The following is a 26,609-nucleotide window of genomic DNA, read 5'->3' as shown; positions in this document are numbered from 1 at the left end:
TCCAAACAATGAATTCTAAATTACAGAAATTCAAATTCTTTGATAAATTACTTTCCTCAGTTAAGATTCTCTATCCAAACGCACTCTAAATGTACAATGCTACATACAACTCCATTAGTCACGTTAGCACTAAGTTGACAAAGTTATGGTATGTTTGGGATGGCAATGCGATGAATCAAATTTGATTGTAAAACCACGTTATCTTTGAAGCTACTTTAAATGCTTCAGAAAATTCACGTATCCGCCACTATTTTATTGGATCTACCACGATTTTGATGGTATCCAAACATGCTCTTAGACTTTGGATAAAAAACAACACATGTAAATTTTGAGGACTAAATAGGAGGATTTTTGTTTGCAAAAATAAAACTAAAATTGAAAAAATAATTAGAGTGAAAAAAATATAATTTATTCAATAAAAATTAATAATAAAAATAAAAAGCTAAACAATACTTCCCAAACATGTCATCAACAAAAGCAAGAAAATTAAATAATAATTAAATATTTGGAGTGAGAGCTTTAAAGTCCATAGTAATTATTTTTGGCTCAAGTAAGATTGTCTCCAATAGAAAATATTTGTGATTTTTAAAAAAATAAACTAACACTTTTTTTATGTTTTGTCAAATTTCTTCTATACTCCCCCTCTTTCTCTCTCTCTCTTTTTTTTTTTTACTTCTACACTAACTCACTAATTATTTAAAAAATATTACATTAACATTCCTTATATATTATACTAATCCCTAGAGATGACAAAATGAATGAACTTTATGAATACCCTTAAAAGTATCCACAAGGGAGGATAATTACCCACTTATTAGAGTTGATGATGGGTATTTACTAACATTTTTTGTGAAGATGGGTGTGGGTACAAGTACTATAGTACCCACCCTGCCTCGCCCTGCATATATTTCATATATATTAGATATTAATGAAATTAAAATATATTACTTAAATAAATAATTGATATTATAATATACCTTTTTTTATAAAAATTATATTTTCCTAATTTTATAACTAGCTATAATAGTCTAAAAGAGAATAATGATTTCTGATTTAACATATCTTATATCAAATTTGCTTTACATTCTATTTAAGAATATTAAATTGCTATTTACTTTTATGTATAAATTTATGAATTTGTTGACAAGTTCTTTTAAGATTGACTTCCAATTGTGAATCAATATGTTGCTTTGTTTGATGCTTCAAATTAGTAGTGTAGATTTGTAACTATTTATTGATTGATCTTTGTACTGTTAGATGATTATATTTGTAATGTTATTTATTTATGACTTAAGTTTTGACTAATCAATGTTATGCTTGCTTGATTTTAATATTATGTGCACATGCTTTTAATGTTATATTTGGATTACTTAAGAGTAAAATTGTAATTTACTTGCACTAATTTTTTATAATATATTTCTATTGATTTATTAATTTTATACATAACTAAAATGCGTGTAGTGAGTATGAGTATATAGGTACCCAACAGGTACAAGTATGAAAATGAATTAAAGTTGCTATTCATGTGAGTATGAGATTAAATACGGATATTTTCTTAAAACGTGGGTATAAGGACAAATACTATAAGACCTTACTTAGATCCTACCCATTGTCATTCCTACTAACTCTCATTTAAACAATATTACACTAGAGCCTTCATTTCACGAAATCTTGATGGATTTATGGGGATATAAAGATGGAAATATATATTTCCATGTGTTGTTACAAGCTTTTTTTTTTTAATTCTCGGGTATTATTAATTCATGAGAATGCTATAATTTTTTTTTATCATTCTTTCTTGCATCTATATTCACATGATGATGAGAGGTAAAAAAATGGAATTCCCATGAAAATATAAAATTTTATTGTCCAATACACATGTAATTTCTTTTTCATTTAAATTATTTTGAATTTTAAAAATTATTCCCAAAAATATTAAAATTATTTTGATTAAATATCCAAAAATGATATTCCAGTAAGAACATTTCATGAAACAAATGCTCTTACAATCTTATAAAAAAATTTATCTTAAATATTTTTTAAAAAAACTGAAAAACTATGCCCAATCTCAAACAACCATATAATTTACTCAAACAAAAAAAGTTACATAGTCTCTTTCATTTTCCAAGTTTAATTTAGATTGTCTTTGTCCCTTGGAGCATTCATAGCGCGCAGCTCCCTATTTTCAGCTCTCCATTTGACCTAAAACACCACATTAGTACATAATTCCACCTTATCTTCTTACCCATGCCATGTGAGAATCCTGTTACTAAAGATATAGAGACAAAAAAATAATAAAATATAAATTAAAAGGTAAATAAATGAAGCAAATTGCAATAGTATTGGTAAGAAACATTTAAATAGTTACCAATTTGATGACATCAGTCACAAACACAAACAGAACAAAACAAACAAACATCTTCAAACACAAACGACTTTTGAGTTCTGTTTGACACATCGAAACTAAAGTGCCCGAATCAGATTCATCAAACACCGAACAGCCAAACACTCCCCCGTGCTGGCCACTGCACTTGCCACCGTATTCATCAAAAAAATTAATTTCTCAAAAAAAAAAAAAAAGAAGAAAAGGGGAAGAGTGTGACTATTGATTATTCGTTTCACTATTATTATGGTAACCGTTTGAATAATTGAATGTAACCTTGTACTTTTCCAATTCTGCAAATGTGAGTATTTCAATTCCGCACATAAATTGAGATTTGAGACCAAACGCGACACAGCAAATCAAAACCTAGAATTTTCGACATGGCGGAGAAACAGCTCATCGTTGCAGTCGAAAGCACCGCTGCTATGGGACCCTATTGGAACACCATTCTAATGGATTATCTCGATAAGATGATCAGGTTCTCCTTCTCTTCTCTTCTCTGTCGCTTTTTTCTTTCAATTTTAATATTAATTTTGATATTCCTTTTTTTTTTGTTTTAAAATTTTTCAATTTGATCAAAATTAGGGATTTTTTTCTTTTTTTTTTCCTCTTCTTTTTGGTGTGTTGGGGGTGAGGGGTTCAAGTTCTGGTTTTGATTTTAATGTTAGTTAAGCCTTTGGTTTTGGTGTGGTTCGTTTTGGTTGATTGTTGTTGATTTTGAAAAAAAACGAACAAGAGAGATAGATGAGAAAAAACACAGATGTTGTTGTTCTTGGTAAAACCCTGTTTATTTTTATTTTATTTTTTATTTGTTGTTGGTGTTCGAGATTTGAGGTTGTGTACTACGTAGGTGTTGTGTTGGTGGTGGTGAAGTTGGATGAGAGTTTTAACGTTTTGTGATAACCTTTAGTGGCAGTAAAACTCTGATGCATTCTTTTACTTCATCACTGTTGTTGAGAAGTGAGGCTCTTTTCTGATGTGTTTTTTTTGGGTTATATGAACATGAGAGGTCTATTCGGGCAATTTGATAATCTTTTTGCAGGACTATTGAGGAACCATCTGTCTTTCTTAATTGTGTTTCATTCAAGTTTCTAGGAATACAATACTTTTGATTTTGGGGTTGATGTGTTTCTTTTGTATGCTGCTCCCTCTAGCACTGGATTAGATCGATGTATTAATAAGTTTTGGGATATAGAGAGGGTTGCCCAGTTCCAAAGTTAGGGCATGCCACAAGCCTCAATGGGGGATTTATATTTTAAGTGGCACTCCATCTGTCCCTAATTATAAGATCCTTTTCTAATTTCTAGATGCATCAATTATTTTTTCCCTGCCATTAATGAGAAACAATTAAGTGGATAGAGAGATAAGAATTAAGAAAGAAAAGAGTAATTTTGAAATGATAGTACAAATAATTGACAAATTTAATGTGATTAACTAAATTAACTACTTTTCTTAAGAGGCGCGAATTAGTTGAAAGGGTCTTATAATTTGGGATGAAGGGAGTACTTATAGACGACCTACCAATGAAGGATTGCCATATGAAATCAAACCCAATGCCTTTTAGTTGATGCTATTTGATCCTACCAGTTGAGCCAATCCTCAAATCCTTAATGGAATTCATTACAAGTTTTCTTAGCTCAAAAGAATATTTAAAACAAAAGCCATAGCAATTATTGGTTTCTAATCATGCTGTAAAAGCAAAATGTCACCAAGCATATTGTTTATAATTTGTACCTTCATATGACAAATGAGATTATAATATTTACTGCCGCACAAAACTATAAATAACCAAGCAAAAAGATCTTAGATGGCCATTGAAGGTTTGTTAGGCAGAAGACCATTTAAAAGAGGTGTTAAAAATATCCTCCTAACTGAGGCACGAAAAGAAAAAGAAGTAAAAAGAAGTGTGCTGTTTATGATGTCGTTTGGTGTAGTTAGTTGGAGCAGAACGACCACTTATTATTAGGGTTGACATTTTGTCCTTGTTATGGTTTAGATTCTATTTTCCTGATTGTTGCTCAAGATCATGGTTGTTCCAAGGAGGTTGCTGTTACTAAGATGTAGAGAGATTTGACATCCTTGTTACATTCTTATGTTTGTTTTATCTTGTCTTTTTTCTTTTGGAGGATTTCTTATTCTCACCCAGCTTGTATTTTCTTCAAGTTCTCTAAAAAATTTCCTTTTCCTATAAAAATAGTTACCATTACAATAAGGCTCTTTGATTGTGTCCCTTAGAGGCCATAGGCAGAATATCAAAGGAAGGTCAAGACAATCCTGCCCTACAAGAAATCTATAGATAGGGTAGAACACTTAAAATATCTAAACATTCCTTTGCAGTCTAATACACCAATAGGTAGCATGTGGGCATAAAGTCATCCTCCTTATTTCTGCTGAAAGCCCAAAAGAAACTGCTCTAACTCTGACAAGTGACAAGACTGAATTCACCAAAAATTCAAAAATCCAAATGATCTTTTCCTGAATGATAGTGGCTGCTATGCTAAATAAGTAAAGGTGTCTGATCAAGTACCAAAGAGTAGGACAATATATTTATTAGCCCTGTACTTGTAAAAATATTTTGGGAATTGAAATTCAACAGAAATCTTAGCTTAACATAGCTTATCTTGTTCCTCACCTGATTGGGACTTTGGAATTCAATAGAAAACATGCATCGACCACTATGCTTAAATGTTCCATTTTTGTTTATATGTAAATTTCAGTTTACTGTAATAGATGATACAAAGCACTTGTTTTAACCTATTGTGGTATTTGTACAGGTGTTTCGGTGGAAATGACTCAACTGGACAGGTAATATGCATTTTTTTGCCGATAAAAAAATATGCGTCTTTTTTATATGAAAATTTCACAATCTTTGGCAAAAATGAAAGAAAATACTATGTCTAATATTTCACTGCATGCTTTTGATTTAGTTGTTGTATATCTTGTTTTGGTAAATGTGTTGGTTATTTCATGGACTTAGAGAAATGCATTCTTTCCTAATTGCCTGCCAACAGAAGTAGCTATGCTTTTAGCCTAAAGTTTCTCTTGATGTGCCAAAATACAATCATACATATTAATACTATTAGTTACTAACAGAAAAAAGGTTTTGTTAGGTCATTATTGATTGTTTAGAGAAGTCAGAAGTGAATTTCTTGTAGTCATACTAGATGTGGTATTCTTTCTATCTTACCGAATGGTAATCGTATGGTTCTGGTTCTGGTTCATCATTAATCTTATGTTTTCCCTTTTCTTTTGCAGAAATTTTCTGCTTCCAATGTGGAGTTTGCTCTAGTCACCTATAATACTCACGGATGTTATTCTAGTATGGTTTTGCTAATTATCTTTTTTCATGTTACATGAATCATTGCTGGTTAAAAGCTGTTGATTTTGAAATTTTGGCAAAATTTTAGAACTAATGTTGTTCAGCTATCCTGTGCCACCAGTTCATTTTCTTTTTTGTTTACACCTGGTTTGCATTCCAAATAATTTCTTACTTTACCTATTAAAAAAAAGGAAATAGGAAAAAGACATTTCAAATATAAAGTTTCTGCAAATTGTTTGTGTGGAAGGATGTTTAGTTTCTAAATATAAAATTTATGCATTGTGTGTTTTCTTAATTTGAAGTTAAACTAGAAAGTTAACAAAGTTTATCTACGACCATTTATTGAAAATACAATCTCTTGGAGTATGCTACTTGAATTCTGCCTGGCTGTACTCTGGCGAATTTATATGCAATTGACTAGTCTATTGAGTATATATACTTAGTTGAGCATTATTGGATGCAGGTTGCCTTGTGCAACGGTCTGGTTGGACCAGAGACCCAGATGTTTTCTTCTCGTGGCTATCATCTATACCCTTTAATGGTGGTGGTTTTAATGATGCTGCAATTGCTGAAGGGCTTTCTGAAGCTCTGATGGTATGCATGATGGCTACATTTAGGTTCCTGTTTGCTTGTATTCTTTCAATGTTCCTTTGATATACATATCTCATCCTAATCATTCCTGTATGTTGTTTCCTTTTATTCTTTACTCTCTACAAAATGTGTCCTGGATTTATTTATTTTGATCAAAATATTCTTATGCAATAGATGGAATGTGGTCGACATTTGGGATATAGAGGATAAGGTTTGGATCACAGTGAGTGTTATGGTACTTGGAAATTTCCCCATGTCTAATTATTAGAGTAGTATATAGAGAGGTGCAGTGTTTAACTGCACTCTCACTTGACTGAGTTAGTTAGAATGTTAGTTAGAAAGTTAGTTAGTCATAACTGACTATTCTAGTCTATATATAGTCCTTTGTAACAGAAAGTTAAAGTACCAATAACAATCACAGTTTCTTGATTCTCAAGTTTTCTCTCTTTTAGACTTTATCTTTTTCTGTTCTGTTAAGAACTCTTTTACTAATTATTGGAAATGCATATAATATCTCAATAGCAATAGTTGAATACATGACAAACAAGTTTTAACCACAAAATAATTCAAGTATTTGAGCTAAAATAATGGTGGATCACAGTGATAGTGATATTGCTGTGCAGTGTTATTAGTGGATGAATGTATTTGAACAAAATTAATTTAATGAAGCTGATCAAAATAAACTGTCCAGGAGCTAAATTGGTTCACATTGGCTCATTTGTACCAATTTAGCTCCTTAGTATAATTTGAGCTAACAAGCTGAGTTGGAATGTCACAATATTCATTATAGCCAAACCATATTTATTAATAGCACCTTCGCAGTGCTATCATTTTTTTTTTTGCACAGCAAAAATCAATATATTATATATGAAATTCAGTACTAGGTGTACTGAAGATACAAAGATAACAATCAAGACAATTACAGTCTGCATCCCATTAGGAGAGACCGAATACAGCCCACAAAAATACAAACCCATCCCCTCTAAGAAAGAACACCCTTTAGATTGGTTGACCAGAAATTAAAGTGCATTTGGAAGTCCTTCACCACACATTTTATCCAGGACCAGGTGTGGAACAAGGCATCATCCATGACCTTTTGAGGAGTGAACAGCTGGTTCTTGAATATCTTGGCATTTCTATGGTACCAAATGGAGAAGGACAGGGCTAGCCACAGAAATTCCCATCTTTTGTTGGTACTATCTTTGCTATTCCACTGGGTGAATTGTAAAAAATTATTCTTTGGATCTATGGAATAGGAACCCACTCTATTAACCCATCTCATTGTCTCCCACCAAAGACTCCTAGCCTTTTCACAGTTGAACATAAGATGATAAATCGATTCTTCTTCATGTTCACATAAAGGACAACTATAAGGCTGTGCAAAAAAAAAAAAGGACAACTATAAGAAGGCAGTGTGACCTGTCTCTTTCTAAGATTGTCCCTAGTAGGAAGTCTATTCTTGAAAAGTCTCCAAGAAAAAGCCCTCACTTTTGGGGGAATTTTCAATTTCCACATAATGTTAAGAACATTGTCTTCACTATCACTATGGTGAGCCTCCTGCAGCACTTTGTAGGCAGATTTTGTTGAAAAAACTCCATTAGTGTCTGGCTTCCACCAAAGGAGATCTCTGCTGGTTTGGTGAATGTGAGCAGAATCGATCTCAGCTAGGAAATCAGCTGCCAAATGAATTTCATGATAAAAAAAATCCCTTCTCTCTGTTTTGGTGGAGTGACTGTCAGGCATCAGCAGCTACAAAAATTGATTCGTCATACGCTTTGTTTTGGTGGCCACAATCTAAATGGTTTATAGTACTAATATATTGAGTGGTTTTGAAAACCCTTTTTGGCCCTTGGAAACTGTGTTGTGGGCTGTTTTCTGGTGCCAACCACCCTTCAATCTTCTCTCTGTTTTGAGCCCTGAACTCTCGACACCCTCTGTTATGTTCCATCTTTTCCTGTGTGTGATAGTGAACAGCTATGGCACCATGTCAAGGACCTTTGTTGTTATTTACTATGTTTTTGTTTACATCTATATGACTTTTTATTGTTAATTATAAATGTATCATGAATGAGTTTTTTTTATTCATTTTTGAGTATTTATATGTATAGAGTTGAAGTTTGAAATAATAAAGAATGGGTCAAAGACTGAGTGTACTGCACTCGGCTGAAGCTTTTATATATATATGAAATGACACAAAGGTCAACAAGTACAAAAGAGAGAGCAGAGGTGCAGACTAAGGCACCTTACAAAACATCTACAATAGAGAAAAGCTAACTACTACCAAGATAGAAATTAATATAAAACACATTATAATTTAACACTCCCTCTTGTAAGAGTGTATAAGTAGTGTATATGAGTAACTAACTATACACTCTTACACCCCTCAAGTTGGAGCATATAAATTGTATGATCCAAGCTAGGAACATATAAAATGAATCTGAGGTCCTCTCAAAGATTTGGTCAAAATATATGCCAGCCGATCATTTGAGCGAACAAATTCAGTACTAATATCCTTGGATAGCAGTTTCTCCCTAACAAAGTGGCAGTTAATCTCTATATGTTTGGTTTTTTCGTAGAACACTGAATTGGAAGCAATGTGGAGAGCTGCCTGGCTGTCACAATACAATTTTATTTGTTTAACTTCACAAAAACTTCAACTCTTGAAGAAGTTGTTTGATCCAAACTAACTCATAAGTGGTTGTGGCCATAGCCCTGTATTTCACCTCTGCACTAGACCGAGATACAATGTTTTGTTTCTTGCTGTTCCAAGAGATAATATTGCCTCCAATGGATACACAATATCCAGTAGTGGACCTTTTGTCTATGGGGCATCCAGCCGAATCAGCATCACAATACCTAGAGATTTGGGTATTTCCTTTATCCTCATATAATAATCCTTGTCCTGGAGCCTTTTTAATGTACCTGAGAATGCGAATCACAGCCTTCCAGTGATCAACTCAAGGAGCCTGCATGAATTAGCTAACCACACTAACTGCAAAAGAGATGTCAGGTCTTGTAATTGTGAGATAAATGAGTTTTCCAACCAGTCTTCTATATCTTTCTGGATCTGAGTATGCTTCACCTTGGTTTGCCATTAACTTTTGATTCGGGTTCATAGGACTATCAATGAGTCTACAATTAGTGATGCCTGTTTCTTCTAAAATATACAAGAGCATATTTCCTTTGGGAAACCACAATGCCTTCATTTGATTGAGCTACCAATACCAAGAATGCATTTAAGATTCCCAAGGTCTTTAGTCTGAAAATGACTAGACAAGTGGTTTAGTCAAAGCATCTGCCCATTGGTCAATGGCAGGAATATGATGTACAATAAGCTGTTTAGTCAAAACTTTTTCCCTAACAAAAAAGATATCTATCTCCATATGCTTCGTTCTGGCATGGAGAACAGGATTATAAGCAATGGCCACAGCACTTTGATTGTCGCAAAATATGATGGGAGTGCAAAAGGGAACTTGGAGTTCAGTCAACAGAGTTTGAATCCAAGATATTTCAGCTGTGGTCTGAGCTAGACTGCGGTATTCTACCTCTGTGCTAGACCTAGCAACCACTTGCTGTTTGCGGGACCACCAGGAGATGAGATTTGAGCCAAAATAGATTGCAGCACCTGTAGTGGATCTTCTATCATCAATATCTGAAGCCCAATCGGCAGCATAGAGAGCCCTCAGAGTGTAAGGCTGGCCTGAGGCTGCAGGCTTTAGATGCAGACCATGAAGAACAGTGCTCTTTATTTAAGTACCTTAAATTCTCTTGACTGCAATCCAGTGAGATTCTGATGGATTAGTCATAAACTGACAGACTTTATTTACTGAGAAACTGATCTCTGGTCTGGTGATAGTCAAGTATTGAAGAGCACCAGCCACAGATCTGTAGAGTTGGATCAGAGAAAGGTTTTGAGCCTGATTTAGTCAGCTTGCAACTAGAAGCCATAGGGGAAGCAACGGATTGAGCTTCTGTCATACTTGTTTTCTGCAATAAATCTCTGATATATTTGCTTTGAGTAAGCAGAATTGATTTATCAGCCAGAGTCTTCACCTCTATTCCAAGAAAATAATCTAACAATCCAAGCTGTTTGAGAGAGAATTTTGAGTTCAACTGAGAGGTAAGGTGCTGAATTAAAGGAATTGAACTACCAGTAATTATAATGTCATCAACATACACAAGGAGATATACAGTGTGCGATTTGGTCTTGTAAATGAATAAAGGGGGATCACATTTACTTGCCACAAACCCAAACTGAAGTAAGGTAGTCTGAAGTCTTTCAAACCATTGCTTGGGAACCTGCTTGAGGCCATAAAGAGCTCTATTTAGTTTGCATACCAGAGAAGAATTAGCGTCTTGGAATCCTGGTGGTTGAGACATATACACAGTCTCATTGAGCAATCCGTTCAGAAAAGCATTGTTGACATCCAGCTGAATGAGTTGCCACTGATTAGTTAATGCCAAAGATAGAATAAGTCTGATTGTCACGAGTTTTATGACAGGAGAGAAAGTCTCAGAGAAATCAAAACCAGCCACTTGATTAAAGCCCTTTGCAACTAATCTGGCTTGTGTACTTGTTAATATAGCCATCTGCATTTTCTTTAACTCTGAAAATCCCCTTGAATCCAATGGGTTTTCTGTCTGGTGGCAGAGGAACCTGACTCCAAGTATTATTCTTCATCAAAGCTTCATACTCTTGCTGCATGGCAGAGAGCCAATTTGGATCTGTTAAGGCTTGCTTAACAGATTTAGGTTCACAATGAGCTAACAAAAGAGTGGGGTTAACTCTTGGTACATGAATGCCAGACTTTGATCTGGTTTGCATGGGATGTGTATTGGGTGGTCTGTGAGGTGCAGTGGGAGGAAGAGATGAGGGTGGGGATTCTGAGCTGGTTACTAAAGGTGGAGACTGATCATTGGGAACAGTAGTGGATGGTTGAGGTGTATGGGATGCTGCAGTGGAAAGATCAACATTTGACTGATCTGTTTGTGCAGTATGGGAAGACTGAATAAAATCAGAATTAGGCTGAGGATTATTGGAGGTAGGTTGTGGGATATTTGAGGGTTGTATAGTAGGAATAGGAGGAAAGTAATGCTGAGTTAAGGAAGAGTTAGACTGACTAGAAAGAGAGGACTCAAAAAGGTCAGCATAAGGAAACTTTGACTCGTTGAATATCACATCCTTAGAGATATAAACTCTTCCAGAGGGAGACAGACATTTATACCCTTTATGAGATGTAGAATACCCCAAGAAGATACATTCATGAGACCTAAGTCTAGTTTGTGGTTGTTATAAGGTCTGAGTAAGGGAAAGCAAGAACACCAAAAGGTTTTGAGAAAACTGTAATCAGGAAGCTTTTGAAACAACACATGATAAGGTATTTCAAACTTAAGGGATGCTGTAGGTAATCTATTTATCAAGTAGACAGCTGGGCAAAAAGCAGAATCCCAAAACTTGAGAGGTAAAGAAGCATGATGAAGTAAGGTAAGACCTAACTCAATTATATGTCTGTGTTTTCTTTCCACTACAACATTTTGATGATGGGTGTGGGGGCAAATTAGTCTGTGTTGAATACCAGTCAGCCAAAAAGGATGGTAATGGTCTAAATTTCCCTCTCCAATCAGTTTGAAGACTCTTGATTTTAGAATTAAACTGTAATTCTGCCATAGCTTGGTCAACGTATTTTCTGGTCTATATGTTTCAAAGGAAGATGTAGGAGTATTGGGCCAGAAACAAATAGGCCCAAGTAAGTCTGCCACAAAGGTATGGTTTCTTTTTGGATCCAGCTAGTTTGAGGGAGGAGTTGTCTTAGGGGTGGTTTCTTTTTGGATCCAGCTATTGTTATTTTGTAATTTTCAGATGGGTTAGGCATATGTGCCTTGTACTATCTATTCTGTATGCAGCACACCTAGTACTGCATTATATATAAAATTATATATCGATTTTTGCTGTGCAAAAAAAAAAGTCTGCCACAAAGGTCTATGTTAGAAAAAAGGTGGTGTTGCCTAGTAAAAGCAAGGAGTGCTCCCTTCAAGGAGCAGAGGCTGATACAGGGCCAGTTACAAATATAGACAACATGGTGACAACCAATGGAGAGTTATTAGAAAGACAGTGTAAATTAGTAAAAGAATTGGGCCTGAACTACGGTGATGATGATATGAAGTTAAATGAGAGTATGTTGGATATGGACAACAGAGATAATAGGATGGCAGCTAAGATGGGTATTCATAAACAGAAGATATGATTATTTTATCTTACAACTCAAGAGGTTTGGGGAGGGGGTGTAAATGGGCAGCCATTAGAAGGCTCATTTCAAAATTTAAGGTGGATATTGCGTGTTCTCAAGAAACTAAAAAAGAGAGTTTTACTAAGGAGATATGTCAGTCCCTTTGGGGGGATGCAGCTGTTTCATGGGACTTTGTTCCTTCAACTCAAGCTGCTGGTGGGTTGCTGTGTTTATGGAACAATTCTCTCTATGTGGTGGAAAGGAGGGTGAAAGGTAACAATTTCCTGATGCTCGAAGGTACTTGGCTTCATAACAATCAGAAGATGTTTCTTGTAAATATTTATGCACCCTGCGATACTGTTGGGAAGAGAGCCCTTTGGGATAATCTGAAACAGCTTAAAGCTTCTAATCCTCCTGGAATTTGGTGTTTTATGGGAGATTTTAACAGCATTAGAAGACAGCAAGAAAGACTTAGCTCCTCCCAAAGAGTCCCAGATCACCTGGGTATATCAGAATTTAACCAATGGATCCAGGATATGGAGGTTCAGGAAGTTAAGAGTGCAAGGAGTACCTTCACATGGATCAGACCCAATGGTAGTGTGAAGAGTAGGCTTGATAGGTTCCTGGTTTCAGACCAGTGGTTGTCTACTTGGCCTGATAGCTGCCAACATGTCCTTCCAAGGGATTTTTCTGACCATTGCCCAACCATTCTGCAGACTAAGTTGGTGGATTGGGGTCCTAAGCCATTTAAGGTTGCTGATTGGTGGATTCATCAGAAAGGTTATCATAATCTAGTGAAGGAGACTTGGTGTAATGCCCAGCAGGGGGGTTGGGGGGGTGTTGTGTTAAAAAACAAGCTGAGGCATCTAAAGGAGGTCATTAGGCAGTGGAGCAAAGAATATGGGTTCATTAATGATAAAGGAATTCAGAAAATTCAGCAAAAGCTCAATGAAGTGGAAGACATTGCTTCCTTTAGAAATCTATCCGAGGAAGAAATCAGGAACAGGAGAGATTTACAACAACAACTGTGGGAGGCCTCAAATGCTCTTGAATCCCTTTTAAGACAGAAATCTAGAGAAAAATGGTTGAAAGAAGGGGACTGCAATTCAGCTTATTTCCATAAAGCTATAAATTTCAGAAGAAGCTATAATAGTATGCAAGGAGTTCTCATTGGTGATGTTTGGGTTCAGGACCCGATTGTAGTTAAGAATGAAGCTGTGAGCTATTTCCAAAAGAGATTCTCTGAAATGCATAATCTCAGACCTACCCTTGATGGAGTCCAATTTCCATCAATTAATCAGAGGCAGAGGGTTATTCTGACTGATCCTTTCTCAGACCAGGAAATCAAAGAGGCTGTGTGGAGTTGTGGTGGGGAGAAATGCCCTGGACCAGATGGATTTAATTTTAATTTCATAAAAGAATTTTGGGAGGTGGTAAAAGCTGACTTCAGAAGATTTATGGATGAGTTTCATGCGCATGGTTGCTTCCCTAGGGGCAGCAATGCTTCTTTCCTGGCTCTAATTCCCAAAATTCATCATCCTCAGTCTTTTGATGATTATAGACCAATATCCTTGATTGGCTATATGTACAAGGTCATAGCCAAGTTGCTAGCAAATAGATTGAGGCTTGTTATATCTGATCTTATCGATGAGAGACAGACAGCCTTTATCAGAGAAAGACACATCCTGCATGGGGTATTAATCCTCAATGAGGTGATAGAGGAAGCTTGCAGATGTAGGAAGCCAGTTATGATCTTCAAGGTGGACTTCGAAAAAGCTTACGATTCAGTTTCATGGTCGTTTCTTGATTATATGTTGCAGAGAATGGGTTTCTGCCCAAAGTGGAGACAATGGATTTCTGCATGTCTCACAACAGCAACCATATCAGTTTTAATCAATGGCAGTCCCACAAAGGAGTTTGTCCCTACTAGGGGCTTGAGGCAAGGGGATCCTCTAGCCCCTTTGCTTTTTAACATAGTAGGAGAAGGCATCACAGGTTTGATGAGGGAGGCAGTGCAGAAAAATCTGTATAGAAGCTACCTGGTTGGAAAGAAAAAGGAGCCCATTAATATTTTACAATATGCTGATGACACGGTTTTTGTGGGAGAAGCCCATTGGGAGAATGTTCTAGTTTTGAAGGCCCTGCTGAGAGGTTTTGAGCTGGCTTCTGGATTAAAGATCAACTATGCCAAAAGTCAGTTTGGGATTATTGGAGGGATGGTTAGCTGGACAAATGAGGCAGCTCAGTTTCTGAACTGCAGACAAATAGAAACTCCTTTCTCTTATCTAGGTATTCCAATTGGGGCTAAACCCTCAAGTGCACTGGTATGGGAGCCTCTGATCAACAAATGCCAAATAAAGCTATCCAAATGGGCTCAAAAGAACATATCTATGGCAGGGAAGGTGACTCTTATAAATTCTGTCCTCAACGCATTACCAATATATCTGCTTTCATTCTTCAAGATACCTCAAAAGGTGGTTCATAAATTGGTGACTCTCCAAAGGAATTTTCTGTGGGGTGGAGATAGGGAGCATAAGAAAATACCGTGGGTCAAATGGGAAGAGGTCTATCTTCCTAAGGCTGAAGGGGGACTAGGGATTAAAGATATTGCTAAATTTAATGAAGCTCTGCTGGGCAAATGGATTTGGGCTTTAGCTTCTGACCATCAGCAGTTATGGGCCAGAATTATTAACTCCAAATATGGTGGATGGAAAGAGTTCCAGCTTGGAAGAGAAAAAAGGGGTTTTTCCAACTGGTGGAAAGATCTGAGAAAGATTTATCACCAGTCTCAGCACAACATATTTCATCATAACATGGTTTGGAAGATAGGTTGTGGTGATAGAATTAATTTCTGGACTGACAGATGGGCAGGGGAAAGCACTCTCAAACAGCAATATAATCAACTTTTCATGATAAGCAGTCAGCAACACAGCCTTATTTCCATGATGGGCAATTTCTCTCAGAATAACTGGAGATGGGATTTGAAGTGGAGGAGAAATCTATTTGATCATGAACTTGATTTGGCAGTGAGCTTTGTGGAAGACATTACTTCTATATGCATTCAGAGACATGTGAAGGATATTATGTTGTGGAAAGCTGAACCTAATGGTGTTTACTCCACCAAGTCAGCTTACAATCTAATGTTGAAGACAAACAATTCTGGTTCACAAGCAAGCATTTCCAAACTAATATGGAATCTGAACATACCCCCAAGGGCAGCAGTTTTCATTTGGAGACTCCTTAAAGATAGGCTCCTCACTAAAGGGAATCTTTTAAGGAGAAATGTGGATATTCAAGATGCTGATTGCCCTCTATGTGGTCAAGGGCAGGAGGAAGTGGGGCATCTCTTTTTTAATTGTGAAAGGACAACAAAGCTGTGGTGGGAATCAATGGGATGGATCAAGGCTGTCGGACCCCTTCCAGCCTCCCCATTAAATCATTTTGCTCAATTTTGTGATGGTTTTGGGGCAAACATAAATCAGAGTAGATGGAGTGCTTGGTGGGTTGCCCTAACTAGCACTATATGGCAACACAGGAATCTTTTGATATTTCAAGAAAAACCTTTCGAACCTTATATAGTCATGGACGAGGCTTTGTACTTACTTTGGTCTTGGCTTAAATCTAAAGAGAAAGGTTTCGACATTAGTTTTAACCACTGGTCTTCCAACATATCGGAATCCTTTGGTTAAACTAAGTCGGTTTGCCTTTTATCGGGTTAGCTTGGGGTCTTTTGGAGGGCAGCACCAGAGGTGCTTGTATATCTGTTTTTCAGTACCACTTGTACTGCTTTGATCAGATTAATAATATATATATATATATTTTGTGCCTTCCAAAAAAAAAAAGAAAAGTAAACCTAGAAAAAGCATCAACAAAAGTTATGTAGTATGAAAAACCATTGATTGAGGAAACATGGGCTGGGCCCCAAAGATCACTGTAAATTAACTCTAGGGGAGAAGTGTAAACATATTCAAAGGGAAAAGAAGGAAGTCTGTGAGACTTGCCCAATGCACAAGCTGAACAATAACTCAGAACTTTTATTAGATGTAGGTATATTATAGTGTTGCAAGACTAGTTGTAGTATATGAGAATTGGGATGACCAAGATGATCATGCCATAGAGAGCTAATACCAGTACATGAATTTACATTGAACTTTTCAGACTTATTACATGAAGGCACATAAGATTGTTCAACAGTTGAAATACAAGCAAGAGCAGAAGTAGACACAGGATGGTGAAGCTTGATGTTGGAGAAGCTGTATAGACCAAGATGATCATGCCATAGAGAGCTAATACCAGTACATGAGAATTGGGATGACCAAGATGATCATGCCATAGAGAGCTAATACCAGTACATGAATTTACATTGAACTTTTCAGACTTATTACATGAAGGCACATAAGATTGTTCAACAGTTGAAATACAAGCAAGAGCAGAAGTAGACACAGGATGGTGAAGCTTGATGTTGGAGAAGCTGTATAGACCATCAGGATTAACATTGCCTTGGAGCAAGACCTCATTGGTTACCTGAGATTCAATAGCACAAAAATTAGGATGAAACTCAAAAAGACTCTATTATCTTTAGCAAACTGGCTGACACTAATAAGATTTTTAGTGATATGAGGCACATGCAATAGATGATGAAGAGACAAAGAGACTTAGTGTTATAGGGAGAGATAAAAGAGGAAGATCCAGAGGAAGAAATAGGCAAACCTTGACCATTGCCAATGAAAATTTGATCAGGACCTTCAAAAGGCTCAATTTGTTGAATGTTTTGAGACTCTCCAGTTACATGAAAAAAAACACCTGAATCTGGAATCCAATTGTGGTTTGTGGAAGTGGACTGATTAGGGACATTAGTTAACATAGCACTGGGATTGAGATTACTTCCAGAATTAGCAGAATTGTAATTGTTTTTTTTTTGAACCGCGAAAATAATATATATAATAAAAGATAAACAGTACCAGGGGTACTACATAAAGACACAGGAGTGAAGATCTCCTGAAAAGGATAACAGAAAAACAACAGCCCAACAAAAACGGCCACATACCCAACCCTACAAACCAGCTCTAATTAAAAGCTATAGACATAGCTGAAGACCATTGTTGAAAAGGAACATTGAAATCCCTTTCCCACCCTTTCAGCCAAGACCAAGTGAGGAAAATTGCATTATCCACCAGCTTAGAGATATCAAAAGTCTGATTATGAAAAACCATGTCATTTCTGAGCTTCCAAATTGACTTTGTAGCTGCCAACCACCATATTTTCCATCTTCTATTGGTAGCCATCCTTCCTGCTGTACTTGAGTGCTGGAGAAAATTATCCATCGGCCTACAGTGGAGAACTCTGTGTTCCTTAAGCCAGGAATTGAAATCCCACCCCAAAGGCAAAACTTTATCACATGTGAAGAACAGATGTGAGGCAGACTCAGGTTGGCTTTGGCAGAAGGGACAAAGTTCATTATCAATCTCAACTTGTCTCCTAGATAAGTTATCCTTAGTAGGAAGCCTATCCCAAAGCAATCTCCAGGCAAATGATAAGGCTCTGGGAGGGATTTTGATATCCCAAAGCTGTTGGAAGCCCAGACATTGGACATCAGAAGGCTGCTCAGCTTTAATAAAGTGGCATGCAAATTTGGTAGAAAAGATCCCATTAGTTTCAGCTCCCCACACCCAAGTGTCCTTCAGATTAGCATTTAGCCCGATTGCTGCAATTTGATCAATAAATGTTGAAGCTATCCCCATCTCACTGTCAAACAAATTTCGTCTCCAAGAAAACTTCCATTCCCACCCATTTTCATAGAAAGATCCCATATCTGCCACAATCTGTAATCTTTGGGAAGAGATTTGGTATAATTCTGGAAATTTGTCTTTAAGAGGTATCCCGCCATCAACCCAAGTATCCTCCCAAAAAAGAATCTGATCTCCCTTACCCACCTTCCAATTAAACTGTTTAGAGACATCAGCCATGCTCTGGTGCTGATTAATAATCCTTAGGTCAGACCACCAGTGAGAGAAATAATGCTTTGGTAGCCCCTCTTCCAAGCCTCTCCAACCCTTGTATTTAGAGACCAAGATCCTGCTCCAAAGTTGATCTGATTGATGAAACATCAGCCATTTCCATTTAATTAGGAGAGCATTATTGAGGACCTTAATGTCTTTGATCCCCAAACCTCCCCTTTCTTTAGAGGCACATACCTGTCTCCAAGCTACCCAAGCAATTTTCTTCCCTTCCAAATGACCACCCCAAAGAAAGCGCCTTTGGATGGCAATTAATCTATTAATTACTGCTGTAGGGGCCCTGAAAAATGACAAATAGAACAAAGGCAATGCTGTTAGGACAGCATTGATTAGGGTGATTCTACCAGCCATCAAAATGTTTCTCTGGTTCCATTTATTCAGCTTAGCCTCAAATTTTCTGATTATAGGCTCCCACACCACCTTTCTTCTCGGGTTGATTCCAATTGGAAGTCCTAGGTAGCAGAAAGGAAAATGAAGCAGGGCACAATTTAGGTAATCAGCAGCAGAAAGGCACCAATCCTCAGATTGTCCAATTGCTCCAAATTGGCTCTTTGCAAAGTTGATTCTCAATCCAGAAACCATCTCAAAACTTCTAAGAATGGCCTTCACAGCTTTAACATTCTCCATTGAGGCTTCCCCAAAAAATAGTGTCATCAGCGTATTGGAGAATATTCACAGGCACCTTATTCTTCCCCACTAGGAAGCTTTGGAAGCAATTTTTGATTGTTGCTTCCCTCATCAATCCTGTCAGCCCTTCAGCAACCAATTCAAACAATAAAGGAGCCAAAGGATCCCCTTGTCTCAAGCCTCTTTGAGGCTTAAATTCAGTGGTAGGGCTTCCATTGACTAGGATAGATATAGAAGCTGAGGTGAGACATCCCTTAATCCAGCTAATCCATCTCTCATGGAACCTCATTCTTCTCAACATGTAGAAAAGGAATTGCCAAGACACAGAGTCAGAGGCCTTTTCAAAATCCACTTTAAACACCAAGCAAGACCTCTTAGACCTCCTAGCCTCCTCAACTACCTCATTAGCAACCAGAACTCCATGGAGCAGCTGTCTACCTTTTACAAAAGCTATCTGCCTTTCATCAATGAGGTGAGTCATGACCTTTCTGAGCCTATTAGCTAGTAATTTGGCAATGACTTTGTAGACACAGCCTATGAGGGAAATAGGTCTGAAGTCATCAATAGATTGAGGGTCCTTAACCTTTGGGATAAGAGCAATGAATGAGGAATTAGTTCCCTTAGGGAATGTAGCATTCACATGAAATTCTGCAATAAACCTTAGAAAATCAGGTTTTAGCTCTTTCCAAAAAGTGTTTAATAAACCTGAAATTTAGCCCATCTGGCCGCGGGCTTTTCTCATTGCCACAATCCCACACTGCACTTCTTATCTCCTCCTCTTTAAAAGGCTCAACCATCATCTCCCTCTGAATAGGGGTCAGAACATTGAAAGAGACCCCATCCAGGTTAGATCTATGAAGATGAGGTTCATTGAATCTGCTCTGGAAATGCTGCAAAATTTCTGCCTTAATCATATTAGGGTTTTCGACCCAAGTACCATCAATCAGCAGCCCCCTCAAGGCATTTCTCCTCCTGCTATAGTTGATTATTTTGTGAAAATAAGAGCTATTACTGTCCCCCTCCTTAATCCATTTGCTTCTTGATTTTTGTCTCACAATAGATTCATGAAGATTAGCCTTTTCCCAAAGTTCAGCTTGAATTTTCTTCAGCTCTTGAACTTGCTGGTCAGGAGGCTGAGGTGTCATAGAGTTCTCCAGGTCATTCAGCTTCTGTTGAAGCTGCTTCACCTTGTTACACAAATCACCTGCATTTTCTTTACTCCAAATTTTCAGCCTTTGCTTGAGAGTCTTTAACTTGCATTTTAAGGCAAAACCACCCCACCCCAAAGGCTGATTATCAGCCCAACAATCCCTCACCATCTTCTGATAGTCCTTATCTTTTAGCCATCCATCAAAAACCTTAAAAGGCTTAGGGCCCCAATCAATGTTCTTAGATTTCATGATGATAGGACAATGGTCAGAGTAGTTCCTCTCAAGGTTAAATTGAGAACTATCTGGCCACTTAGATAGCCAACCATCAGAGACCATCACTCTATCCAATTTGCTTTTACAGGATCCATTTGGCCTAACCCAGGTAAAAGGCTTACCCACACAAGGAATGTCATCAACATCCATACCAGCAAGCCATTCATTAAATTCAGATATTATGTTGCTATCTGAATTGTTGTGATTGCTCCCCATTCTTTCTGAGGGATGCCTAATACAATTAAAATCCCCTACAAGACACCAACAATTGTCTTGGGATTGCATCTTCCTTCTACTCAGATTTTGCCACAGCTGTCTTTTGCCCTCAAAATCACAGGGGGCATATATGTTGACCACAACAACCCTTTGCATTTCAGCCAGCCAGATCCCACCCAACAAAATGAATCCCTTTTCAAAGATCCTAAAATCCACCTGAAAATTTTTGTTATTCCAAACACACAACAGCCCCCCAGCAGCATTCACAGCAGGATGCCACTCCCAAGCAACATCAGGATCACCCCACAAGGCTTGACAAGATACCTTATCAATAGATTCCTTCTTTGTTTCTTGAAGACAGAGTAAATCAAATTTAAATTTCCCAACCAAGTTTCTGATAGAGGCCCCCTGCCCAACCCTCTGATGTTATAGGAAAGGATATTCATCTGTGAATTTTCCTATTTCCCAACTCCATAGCTTCCTTCCTGTCTCTAGATTCCATGTTGGCAAAGTTGTGGATATAATCAGATTGAACTATATCAGCCTCTAAGCCTATGACTTTCCCAAAGTTCCATTGCTGCTGTGCCTCTTCCAACACGTTTGTATTGCAAGCAATTATGCTTTTTAACCTCCTTTCTACGTCAAATTGTCTCTGTTTTGGGCTTATGACCTGGTTTTCTTCTATGGCGTCCACTTCATTATCTTCCTTTACCAGTTGTGTTTCTTCTTCCACAGTCTCGAGTGATGGGGCTTTGTATTGGGCATGCCTTTGTCTAACGTAAACTTTGGAGTACATATCAGTAGCTTCCTTAGATAAATGGGCTACAGGTGGGTATCCATCCTTATTACTCCCCTCAACCTTCCGAAATGGGCCCAAGTTATGGCTTGGCCCAACAGCTTTGAGTCTGCAAGGAGGACAGATTTGGTTGATATACTGTGTGCCTTATGTCTCCCACGTTTTCCCCATATAGAGGCTGGTCATATGTTACTTTATCTCCACAATTCAAATTGTTTCCTTCAGAGTCACCATTATGCTGTTGTGAAACATCTTTATGCATGTTCAGGCTTGCCTCTTTTGTGATAACAATAGCCTCTGCCTTTTCTACATTGGTGTCTCCAGAGTCAACCTTTCCTGTATATAGGCCATGGGTACCCTTCTCTCTCCTCTGTCTCCTCTCTGTGTATGTCGTCTGAAGGAGTGTTGCCCGGCGGTCTGGAAGAGTGAGTGGTTTCGCGGCAATGCCCACTGGTTATGTCATCTGACCTGTGGGTAAAGCGAGTTGTCGATTTCTTCGAGGACAGCTCCGGCGAGTAGGAAAACGTGGTGTCACTGTCGTCGTTGGCGTCGGCAACATCTCGTCCTTCGTCCGACGTTACCTCCTTCGACCAGTCATCGGACGATAAGGTTCTCCTAAGCTTTGAATCTCCGTCGTCCCCTACTTCCTCCACCATCCACACCCTATACTCAATATCTCCGACACGAACGATGGCCTCCTTCTTGATCGCCGACGGAAGTGGTGTCCGAACTAGCAGGCGAGCTCGGTCCAGTCGGCGACGGTCATCGGTGTCGTCGTCAGGTTCGATGACGTCGCCGACGGTGGAGACGACCGTCTTAAAGTGGTCGATCTCCCACACCTCGATCGGGAAACCCCAAACTTGGAGCCACACAACTCGGTTGTTGGGCCTACATCTCGGCCGCCACTTCTCCTAGGAATAGAAAAGGGAGTTCCCGTTGTCGATCTCCATATTAATAAGCTCCTGCGCTTTTTCATCTGATAGCCTGGTAAGGAGGATCATATCATCTCCAAGGAATTTGGTTCGGATATTGTACCCTAAATCCCAAGCTATGCGGTCCTCCATTCTCTCCACTGCCATAGCTTTCTTTAACTTCCCAACCCATGCATTGTTGCACCAGTATCCCCTGCCTTCGTGGGGTGTGATCGAAATGGTGGGTGGTATGTCCTCACGTTTCGTCTTGCCACCTTGAATATTTCCCTTGATCGTCACTTCCGCATATGATCTCAGAGTTGGTCTGTTGGTTTTTTTCAGAGGTTTGCAAAACTCCTTGCTGGGTTCCCACCTATTGATAACCTTTTGCTTCAAAGCTTGAATCTGTGTTTGTCTTGCAAACCTAGGTAAGTTGACAAACTTCTGGTCATTGATGTTATCCAGCTTCACCTCCAGTCTTTTTGCATTCGAGACTCCCTTAAATCGCACAAATCCATATCTTCCGCCTTCCCTGCTGCAACGTTTAGCAATGTAGACCTCTCACACATCACCCCATGGTTTAAATTTTTCCCAAAGTAGCTTTTCATTGACTTCATCTGGGAAGTGAGTGAAGTAGTACGACGTGATGTCCTCCTTATTCCTCCAGTTGAGATGATGGTTTGTAGATTTAACCCGCGTCTCAGACTATGTGGTTGTCTCTCAGCTGTTGTTATCTTCTTCCTTTCCTTTGCTGTCCTCTTGCTGACCCCCTTAGTCCAGTTGCCTTCATTACTATAGCTATTATCTCTGCCATTCTCATTAATGCATTTCCTACCAAGTATCTTCTCCCTTTGTTCCCTGCTCCTCCATCTCCTTGAGTGACCTGTTGAGTTCCTTCTGTTTTCTCTAGTGGTGTCTCTGTCTCTGTTTCCCTGGCCCCTATGCTCCAGCTCTTTCTCTCGATGTTGGTGGCTCTCTCTCACACTCCCTCTCTCTGTCTCCCTCCCCCTCTCCCTCCCTCTCCCTTTCCCTCTCTCACTCTCATGTTTTCACAAACTATGATGGAATATATGACCACAAAATCACAATACAGCAGACTTGTAATTGTTATTGGTCCAAACATTTGAGGGATGAGAATCACCATAATATTGCCCAGAATTAGGGTAGGATTACTCTGACCAGAAGCACCATTGTACTGATTCTGAGGCCCATAATTCTGAGGTAGGATCATGAAGGACTAAAGAGGAATTTGGATGATAATTCCCATCAAAGGGAAAATGGCAAACAGAAGCAGTGTGCCCATACTTGTTACACACCTGACATTGGAAATTAGTGAAGTGACTGGCACCATGACCATGGCCACCGCCACCACCGGCGCCACCGCTGGCACCACCACGACGACCACCATTGCGGTTAAAACCGCCATGGTAGCTACCTCCACAGCTAGAACCGCCTTGAATATTGGAGAAGCTTTCTGGATCCTGTTTGTTTGACACCGGAGTGAGATTGATTGAAGGTGAATCAGAGGAAGACTGCTTGAACTTATTCAAGCGCGATTCATGAGCCAATAAAAACGCATCAACTTGATCAATAGGCTGGGGTTCAAATTTTCTTTCAATGATTGCAATGATTAGATGATAATCTGGCAAAAGACCTTCAAGAATAGAATCAATATGCTCTTGAAGCTTAATCGGGCTTCTAATGGAAGCAAGAGAATCATAAATTGCTCGAATCTGTGACAGAAATTCATGCATTGATTTGCCTGCAAGTGTCGTAGCACAAAGCTGAGTGGAAAGTTGATGAGCTACGGCTATTGTTTGCTTGTGGAAATAATCATGAATGCGTTCCCAAACCTCATAGGAGTGGGTGCATCCTAGAACTCGCGATAAAATTGATGTAGAGAGAGTCCATTGAAGCCATGTGAGGAGCACTTGATCCTGTTGCTCCCAACTTTCATAAGCTGGATTTTCAATGCCAGCATCACAATCATCTTCAGAGAGGAAGCGGAGTGGAATGTGGGGATTCGCGACAAATCGTTGAAGTTGATGGGACTTGATAACTGGTTCAACTTGTTGTCGCCAGAGGAGAAAAGTTGAATCATCAAGCTTGTGAGAAATTGAATTCGGAAACGAAGAAGCAGAAGCAACACATTTTGTTGTGACACCATTGATGATCGTCACCAAGCTCTTGATACCATAAAAGAGTTCTTAACAAAACTGAAGAAGATGAAATAAAGAGAAAAAGAGAGAAAGAACCTTTAGAATCAGGAAATGTTATTATGATTGGGCAACTGATTTCTGTTACAAAGAGAAGTATATATAGAGTTCTAGAACAGTTAGTTATTACTAACTAACCTTCTAACAAACTCTTAACTAACATTGACACTTAACTAATTTGGTACCTGTCATAACTAACTAAGAACTAACTTGGTAACTGTCATAGTTAAGTGAGTGTGCAGTTGAATACTGCACCTTCCTTTCTACTATTCTAATATTTATGATAGCTCGAATGCATTTTTGTGTGAGAAGTCTTTAGCGATTTCAGTGGGATATGCCTTTCCATACTCCACAGTTCATAATCTATAGTAGGTTTTTCTAAAATAAAGTACATAATTTAAAATGGTTATTTAGAAAGTTGAAATTTTATGGGCATCTCTTTGGCCTCAAAGATGAATTTGGATACTCACACCTCAATTTTGGAATGCTTAGATGCTCTGGAATTCTCAAAGCGGAGCCCCTAATCAGCAGAGTGTGGATATGCACAAGCATTGTATCCTTGTTGCAGCAAGTAATCCCTATCCGTTGCAGACACCAGTTTATGTTCCGCGACCACAGAACCTAGAGCAGAGTGAAACCATTGACTCAGACTCAGGGAGCCATTTATATGATGCTGAAGCTGTAGCTAAAGCATTTCCTCAGGTATTCTTTATTTATTTTAATGGAACTCTTTTTTTGTTTTGTGTGAACTTAGTATGTGTCTGTTCACTTTGGTTGATGGTATGTGATCTTCTGCATGCAGTTTTCTATTTCTCTGTCAGTCATCTGCCCAAAACAACTTCCCAAAATTAAATCCATCTACAATGCGGTAAGGCTGGCATATCTCTCTTCTACTAAAATGTTAATGTCTTTATTTGTCTACTGTTAAAATAGGAGAAAACAGATATATAATGGACTAAACACTGAGTGTCAGAGTAAATAGCGAATGCTCTATTATAGAGGTCATTACAATAAATACTAATAATGAGAGGATATTTTGTTTCCTCAAAATCAGATTCTACTTTCCTACAAATCATATTTTCCTACTACTAATAAATGTATATTCTTTTAACCTGGTTTTCAACATTCCCCCTTAAGCTGAAGGTACTATGCTCTCAGCTTGTTACAAGAAAATTTATTCCCAACTAATAAATAAAAAATATTAAAATTGAGTTCCACCATAAAACAGTGGTTTGAAAGACAACTCAGGGATGTTGGCGTGGTTGGGGAGTATTGCTAGAAAGATAACATTTCCAAAAAGTTGGAATAACCTTATAACCATCAACCTAAGAAAATTTATGGCAAGCAAAACAAGTTCCAACCTTCTTAAGAACCACATTCGGAAGCTTCAAATCAATAATATTGGAGGCCCAAATTATTTAAAACTTGAAACTAAAGACGAAAGCAGTTCATCTGGGATAAAGACAGGGGCTAATGCATCTGGGACAAAGACAGGGGCAGTGGAAGCCATTTTGGTTATGGAAACCTGAGCGGAAACGCAAAATAACAGTACCTGAAACACGAAAAAGTCACCGAAAAACATGCCAAAAAAGGATGGTGGCAGGATAGGCGATTGAAAAGTTCTTCGCCAGAAAATGAGCGGTGAGCAGAAGGGGGTGACTGGGAAACACACTGGAAAAAGACGACAGCAAGATAGGTGACCAGAAAGTTCTTCGCAGAAAATGAGTGGCGAGTAGACGACAGTGGCTTAAAAGCATGCTGGAAAAGGACGGTGGCAGGATAGGTGACCAAAAAGTTCTTCGCCGGAAAATTTGCTGAAACGTGGAACCAGGTCGTCAAAGGACAACCAACAAAAGGGTCCACTAGGGACAAGGGGTCCTCA

At 38.2% G+C, this 26,609-nt stretch overlaps 1 protein-coding gene across 1 annotated transcript in view; it reads left to right on the top strand.

Moving 5' to 3' along the window:
* Positions 1–2,395: 2,395 nt before the first annotated feature.
* LOC114385746 (mediator of RNA polymerase II transcription subunit 25-like) overlaps positions 2,396–26,609 on the top strand; it is a 38,622-nt gene continuing 14,408 nt past the window's right edge. The window contains exons 1-6 of the mRNA XM_028345807.1: positions 2,396–2,861; positions 5,158–5,188; positions 5,639–5,702; positions 6,166–6,296; positions 25,220–25,429; positions 25,530–25,595. Coding sequence (XP_028201608.1) covers positions 2,764–2,861; positions 5,158–5,188; positions 5,639–5,702; positions 6,166–6,296; positions 25,220–25,429; positions 25,530–25,595 — 600 coding nt within the window. The 5' untranslated portion in view covers positions 2,396–2,763. The remainder of the gene's footprint in view (positions 2,862–5,157; positions 5,189–5,638; positions 5,703–6,165; positions 6,297–25,219; positions 25,430–25,529; positions 25,596–26,609) is intronic.

This window comes from Glycine soja, chromosome 2 (assembly GCF_004193775.1).
Source record: "Glycine soja cultivar W05 chromosome 2, ASM419377v2, whole genome shotgun sequence".
Lineage (NCBI taxonomy): Eukaryota > Viridiplantae > Streptophyta > Magnoliopsida > Fabales > Fabaceae > Glycine > Glycine soja.
This window is presented reverse-complemented; position numbering and strand designations above follow the sequence as displayed.